Source organism: Microtus ochrogaster, unplaced genomic scaffold (assembly GCF_000317375.1).
Source record: "Microtus ochrogaster isolate Prairie Vole_2 unplaced genomic scaffold, MicOch1.0 UNK113, whole genome shotgun sequence".
NCBI classification, from domain to species: domain Eukaryota; kingdom Metazoa; phylum Chordata; class Mammalia; order Rodentia; family Cricetidae; genus Microtus; species Microtus ochrogaster.
Window position 1 is genome coordinate 353,833 of NW_004949211.1, and position 7,696 is coordinate 361,528.

General features: G+C 37.8%; 1 protein-coding gene across 1 annotated transcript in view; it reads left to right on the top strand.

Annotated features, from left to right (window-relative positions):
* LOC101991354 (E3 SUMO-protein ligase RanBP2) overlaps positions 1 to 7,696 on the top strand; it is a 61,079-nt gene that overhangs the window by 20,649 nt on the left and 32,734 nt on the right. Inside the window, exons 7-12 of the mRNA XM_005371547.2 lie at positions 232 to 424; positions 2,870 to 2,957; positions 4,474 to 4,683; positions 6,315 to 6,496; positions 6,580 to 6,755; positions 6,914 to 7,037. Coding sequence (XP_005371604.1) covers positions 232 to 424; positions 2,870 to 2,957; positions 4,474 to 4,683; positions 6,315 to 6,496; positions 6,580 to 6,755; positions 6,914 to 7,037 — 973 coding nt within the window. The remainder of the gene's footprint in view (positions 1 to 231; positions 425 to 2,869; positions 2,958 to 4,473; positions 4,684 to 6,314; positions 6,497 to 6,579; positions 6,756 to 6,913; positions 7,038 to 7,696) is intronic.

Here is a 7,696-nt window from a genome sequence, read left to right on the forward strand (position 1 = left end):
CTCTTTAAAATAGCCATAATGTGGTATATAGAGTACCTGTTTACTCTTTAAAATCGCATAGTGTGGTATATAGAGTACCTGTTTACTCTTTAAAATCACCATAGTGTGGTATATAGAGTACCTGTTTACTCTTTCAAATAGCCATAGTGTGGTATATAGAGTACCTGTTTACTCTTTAAAATCACCATAGTGTGGTATATAGAGTACCTGTTTACTCTTTTGATCTTACAGTTTTGATAGTGCTCTTCTGTCTGTGAAATCTTCTGTGGGTGGAAATGATAAGCTCTCAGCTACTTTCCTAGAAACGAAAGGACATTTCTACATGCATGTTGGCTCTCTACTTTTGAAGATGGGTCAGCACAGTGACATCCAGTGGCGAGCTCTCTCTGAGCTGGCTGCCTTGTGCTATCTCATAGCTTTTCAGGTAAGCCTTTTTCAGTTTGGGATGCAGTGTCATTTCAAAAAGACTATCGTTTTTCTCATAGAGGTGTGTCCCAGTGAGTAATAAAATATGTGAATAAACATTGTGTTAAAGTTAAGATAAAAGTCAGTTTGAATAACTAAAGCAAGGTGAGCATACTGTTTAGACTGGTGAAACAGGTGTGGATACATTCTTGTGGACAGTATTTAGTGGGCTCATTTATTTGGAGATCATTTTGAAGAGTTTGATCTATAAACTTGGCCATATCTGGGAATATAATATTAAAGATAAATTTTATTTATTATTATTATTTTATTTAATGTGCATTGGTGTTATACTTACATATATATCTGTATGAGGGTGTCAGAGTCCTTGGAACTAGAGTTACAACAGCTGAGAGCTGCCATGTGGATGTTGAAAATTGAATCCAGGTCCTTTGGAATGGCAGCCAGTGGTCTTAACTGTTGATTCATCTCTCCAGCCCCTAAAGATGAAATTTTAAATGTGGGTCAAGTTGATTCAAAAAGTTATATATAGGACGGATATCCTTCCCTCCTTCCTCCTTCACACTTCCTCTTTTTTCTCTCTTCTCCTTTTCCACCTCCCTCTTTTCCACCTCCATCTTTGCCCTCCCCTATCTTCCTCTTTCTGTCCCCTCTCCTTCACAAATCCCCTCCCCCTTTGCTCCTCTTTGTTCTCTCTTTCCCCCTCTTTCCCCTCCCCTGCCCTTCCTCTCTCCATCTCTTGTGTTTTTTTTTTTTTTTTGTGTGTGAGGGGGCAGGATCTTTTTTCTTTTATAGAAAGTATTTTTCATATAAGATATTCATATTACTGTTTCCCCAGTTCCTCCCTATCTTTTTTTCCCATCTTGATCCACACACTTTCTGTCTTTATTAGAAAACAAGCAGGCATCTAAGGAGTAATAGTAAGATAAACAAAAACAAACAAATTGGAATATGATAAAACCAAATGAAAAAGAACCAAAGAAAAAGCACAAGAAGCGTGTATAGATGTAGAGACACATGTTTGCACACTTAGGAATCTCAAAAACCCCAAATGCAAAGGACCTGTAAGGCAGAAAAAAGAAACACAAAACTGCCCTGACTTAATATTGTAAGACAAAGAACCTCCAAAGATGTCCTTGAGTTTATTTTGTGCCTACTGCTGAGTATGGGGCCTATCCTTAAGAATAGTTTGTTTGGCTGGATGATAGTGACGGTGGTGGCACACACCTTTAATCCCAGCACTCAGGAGGAAGAGACTGCGAGATTTCTTGAGTTTGAAATCAGCCTGGTCTACAGACTGAGTTCCAGGTTAGCCAGGGCTACACAGAGAAACCCTATCTGGTATTGAGGGGAAAAGTGGTTTGTTTCTCCATTGAGACTCCCTTTGAGGAAATGAATATTTCATTTGCAAGTAAATGTCAGTCAAGTGGAGATAGCTTCTGAGTCAGGAATGGGATGTTTGTCCACACTGAGGTCTAGCAGCCCATGTGGTACAGACCCATACAGCTCCTTGCATGTGTCACAGCTTCTTGAGTTCATATGTGCACCAGCTCTGCTGTGTCTAGAAGACTTTGATTCCTTGGTGTCTTCTATCCCCTCTGGCTCTTAAACTCTTTCTGCCCCTCTTCTACAGTGTTCCCCGAGTCCTGAGGGGAGGGATTTGATGGAGACATCTCTTTTGTTCCAAGGTTTTTCACTCTCTGCATATTATCTGGCTGTGGGTCTATGTGTTTGTTCTTGTCTGCTACAGGAGAAAGCTGCTCTGATGTTAGTTAAGCCATGCAAGGAAATAGTATAGGAGTCATTTTATTGCATCATTCCTTTAACAGAACAGTAGTAATATGTGGTTTTTCCATAGGTCACTGGCATGTTTAATCTCAGGGTTTTGGTTACCCAAGCAGCATTCCCATGGGTTCCATTTCATGGAGTGGGCCTTAAGTCAAATCAGTTATTGACTGGTTACTCCCACAAGCTTTATACCACCACTCTTGTACCAGTGAATCTTGCAGACAAGTTGACCATAGTAGATGGAAGGGTGTGGTTGGGTTGGTGTTTACCTTTTAATGTGAAGAGTATCTTCCCAGTATTGTCAATACTAGTCCTTAGGGGCTAAGGATCTAGTTAGGTACCAGCTCTGCTTCTCCACATTCACTGGGTTGTAGGTGTTTGACAAGATCTTTTATAGCTCTGATTTGCCTGAAAGACCATGTATAGCCCAGACAGGCCTTGAACTCACAGCAGATTCTTTGCTAAATCTGCTACTCCCGAATATAAGCATAAGTAATCTTTGTACTTTTTCTTGATAGAGTACATAAATTTCTTGTCAGCCGTTGTCCAATTAAGTTTAATTATTAACTGGCCATTTTTAAAAAGTAGTATGGAAAAGAACATCAGACTGTTGGAAATAGAGATATCATTGAATTTTTATTTTAAAAATTGTCAGATTCCAAGACCAAAGGTTAAATTAATAAAAGGAGAAGCTGGACAAAATCTACTGGAAACGATGGCCCATGATCGACTTAGCCAATCAGGTAACAATACAATTTTAACTGATTAAATCCTAAAATGGTAAAAGCTTAAAAATGGTTGTATTTGAGTTTGTTGTTTGAGTTGAGTTGTGCATGTACTCACTCACTGTACATCACTCAGGAGATGATCTCTCTTTACCGTGTGGATTCTGGGGTTTGAACTCAGGTCCTTGGTGGCAAGTGCCCTTAAGATCTGAACTTTTATTAGGCTCCTTAACGTAAAGTCTTTCTAGTATTCAGAGATAATCTTTCATAATTACTTGTTATATTGTTATATTAGTTAAAGGTAGTATGGCAGGGATTAGGAAAAAAACACAACCAAATTGCTACATGGGGGAGGTGAGTGAGGACTGAACCTGGGACATGGTACTTGATAGGCAAGCACTCTGTCATGGAGCTAAATCCCCAATCCCCATTGCATTTTAAATTAGAACCTACTTAGGCTGGGCAGTGGTGGCATATGCCTGTAATCCCAGCACTTGGGAGGCAGAGGTCAACCTGGTCTACAAGGAGAGTTCCAGGACAGCCAAGACTGTTACACAGAGAAACCCTATCTTGAAACAAAACAACAGCCAAAAAACCAATTAGAACCTACTTAACTTTGCTTCCAAGTGGTGGTAACTTGTTTGTGTAGATGCTAGAGCATTCATCTTTAGTGCGTGAAATCATTTCTGTAGCTTGATATCATTTGCTCCCCATTTAACACCACTGCTTGTAAACACTGGACTTTAGGGATAGTCTTTAATTGCCTAAATGGAATGATATAAAGTGTGTGTGTGGGGGGGTTGTCACTATATTTTTCCCATAGTATGTTTTTCAAGGTCCACCCATGGTATAGTATGTAATAGTTCTTAATTCAATTAGTAGTTTGAAACAAATCCTTTTTAAAAAACTTAATGTATTTATTTTATGTGTATCAGTGCTCTATCTGTATATATGCCTGCATGGCAGAAGAGGGTATCAGATCCCATTACAGATGGTTGTGAACCACCCTGTGGTTGCTGGGAATTGAACTCGGGACCTCTGGAAGAGCAGCCAGTGCTCTTAACCACTGAGCATTCTCTCCAGCTCTTGAAACAAGTCATTAACTCTAAAATTCCAATAAGAAATTTCTATCAGTAGAGCTGGAGATAGGCGCTGCCTTAAAACTGTTTCAAAACAGCAGGAGTCTGAGAAGGTGGTTCTAGCCATGATTACATCAGGCCAGAGCTGTTGTCTGAGGGGCACTTAAATCCTATACTTTTCTAGAATGCAAATTCCTTTAGCATTTTTTAATACATTTTGTCTCTCCCCTTTTGTTTTACTTTATTATGTAGACACAGATACTGTGAGACCTATATTTTGTTTGTTTTCTATAAAGTACCATTTTTCTTGACCAGCTGTGTTTTGGGACTTGGAAGATGAGGTCGGTGATAATTGTATTATTTCCTTCTTGGGTGTTTCAATGAAATGATTAAGAAATGTGAGCAAATTAAATTGGTGTTTCATCATAAAATGATGTAAAAAATTGTTTTTTTAGGGCACATGTTGTTAAATTTAAGTCGTGGCAAGCAAGACTTTTTAAAGGAAGTTGTGGAATCTTTTGCTAATAAAAGTGGCCAGTCTGCTCTCTGTGATGCCCTGTTTTCCAGTCCATCATCCAAGGATAGATCTTTCCTTGGTAATGATGATATTGGAAACCTTAATGGACAAGTACCAGACCCTGATGACTTGGCTAGATATGATACTGGTAAGTTGTACATTTCAAAGGAAATGCTCTTCATTTAAACCTGAAAGGTTCATAGTCTTAATATTTTTTGAATTCTTCCCAGGTTTATTTTGGCAGGAGGTGGAAGTTAAAAAGTCTGTGTATAGATGACACTTACTTTTTCTTTATATTTCTTGCTGCTTTGTGAATTTTCTATCCTGTATGATGTATGTATCTCTATCTCTGTCTATATCTATCTATCTATCTATCTATCTATCTATCTATCTATCTATCTATCTATCTAATCTATATTTGCTATGTACTTTGAACCATTCAGCATTCAACTTGTTTTTTGTACTACTAAAGTAATATAATAATACTGAGAACTTTTTTATTTAAATAGGATCTTTTTGTTTGGTTTTGAGACAGAGTCTCACTATGTAGCCTTGCTTGGTCTGGCCTAGAATTAGCTATGTATACAGTGATGGCCTCACAATCATAGAGATCCACCTGCTTCTGCTTCCCAAGTGCTGAGATTAAAGTTATTCACTACCATGCCTGGCATCATTTAACCATGTTTTTAATGAAAGTTGTATGTAACGTTTTTCTTTTCCTGCGTTTTCCCAATTGTTTTCTTCCCTTGTCTTTTTCTACTTGCCGAGATTTGGCTTATGTTCTAGGATTATTTTTTGATAATCTTTGGCAAGCTTTTAGCCCAGTGACAACCACCTTGCTGGAATGAATGTCCATGTGGACAGTTGTGCTATTAGCCTCTTCTCATTGTACCAGTTCATCAAAGATGACCTATTTCACTGACTTTTTACTGAAAAGGCTCTACCTCTTTAGTACACATTAAATAACCTGAAGTACTTCATCCTTATAGCTATGCAGTTATGATCACAAAGGGAAGCATATGAGAGAACTTCGTTAGTAGATAGTATATGAGATAGAATATGGTTTAAAATTAATTCCTTGGAGATTCCTAAAACTGAAATTACTGAGATAGATAAGTACTTACTACCTTTGTCTCTTGCAGATTGCTATAATGCTAGCATTTCTGGAAAACTTGGGCTCTCCTTACTTTCAGAAGCCCATAACTTTTTCAGTATTACATTTCTTGTAGATGAAAAAATGCGTTTTGCTATGTTCATAAGTTAATATGGTATTTCATTGTTACTTAATGACTTCTTAATGAAAGGAACATCTTTCCAAAATTTTTATAAAGTAGGAATTATTTACTTGTTTTGTTAGGTTTCTTTTATTGTTTTTAAAAATGATTTATTGATTGATTGACTGATGACTCTTATTTTCTCAGATGGCATGGAACTTTCTTATTTACCTTTTCTTATTAAAATTTATAAAGTGTAGCTGGGTGTAGTGGCACACATCTTTAATCCCAGCACTCAGGAGGAAGAGGCAAGTGGATCGAGGCCACAGAGTAAGTTCCAGGACAGCTAGGGCTATAACAGAAACCCTTGTCTTAAATCCAAAGCAAATCAAACAAAATTTTATAAAGTGTAATGCATTTAATAAGAATGTGAAATTTTGCTATATCTAGTTCTCAGGTTTGAAGCAGCAGTTTGTAGTTAAGTTTAATGTTGGCTTAATTGTTTATTTTGGCAAACTAAAGACCCAAAGAAAATATACATGCTCAGTTTTCCCCTTTGTTTCAGGTGCCATTCGAGCACATAATGGTAGTCTCCAGCACCTTACCTGGCTTGGCTTACAATGGAATTCACTTCCTATCTTACCAGCAATTCGAAAATGGCTAAAACAGCTCTTTCATCATTTGCCTCAGGAAACTTCAAGGCTTGAAACAAATGCACCTGAATCAATATGTATTTTAGATCTTGAAGTAAGCAATGATTATAATCGATTAAATATTTCGAGTGTTTATAATTTGTTTTACTAACTCGCCATTTTTTAAAATTGAAACAGGTATTCTTACTTGGAGTTATATATACCAGCCATTTACAGTTAAAGGAGAAGTGTAATTCTCATCACACTTCGTATCATCCACTGTGTTTGCCACTTCCTGTCTGCAGACAGCTTTGTACAGAAAGACAGAAATCCTGGTGGGATGCAGTTTGTACTCTGATTCACAGAAAGGCAGTGTGAGTAGTAAAAGAATAGTGATCCTTTAACTTATGACCTGGGTTTTACTAGGGATTTAATTAATTAATTCATGTGAAGGTTTTATTTGTCATATGACAGCATATTTGGTAAATGTTGAGCTGCATTTCTTTAAAGTAGTTCTTTTAAACTCTTATAGACCTGGAACGTCAGCAAAATTGCGACTTCTTGTTCAGCGTGAAATAAACACTCTGAGAGGCCAGGAAAAACATGGCCTTCAACCTGCTCTACTTGTGCATTGGGCGCAGTGTCTTCAGAAAACAGTGAGTGCAATGAAGTGTGTGTGTCTTCCTCCTTTCCTTTCCTTTCCTTTCCTTTCCTTTCCTTTCCTTTCCTTTCCTTTCCTTTCCTTTCCTTTCTTTCAAAACATGACTTACCTCCAGTGGCAGAGGCAGGCAGATCTCTGTGAGTTCAAGGCCATCCTCGCCTACAAATTGAGTTCTAGAATAGCCAGGGCTATTGTACAGAGAAACCCTGTCTCAAAAAACCAACCAACCACCCAGCCAATCAACCAACCCAACAGAAAAAAAATCATTGCCTCTAAACAAAATTCTTTTTCCATAATAAATTAATGCACTTACACATGAGTGATGAGTAAAATACTGCCTACTACTTAGTATGTGCCACGTACCAGATTAGAAGTAGATGTTTAGCTTTCTGACCGAAGGGTTACTTCCGCGGGCAGATTTGGTTATCTAAAAATGGCAGGTTTTGTTTCAGAGAGGATTGAACAGGATTTCACATAGCCTTGACTGGCCTTATGTGGCCAAGGAAGACCTTGAACTACTAATCCAATTACCTCTGCATCCCAAGTACCAAGATTGCAGTTGTGTATCACCATGTCCACCTTAAAAAATGGCAACTCTCAAAAATAGACTGGGCCAACTCATTGGTAAATGTACTAGACTTTTTCTTTTGGGTC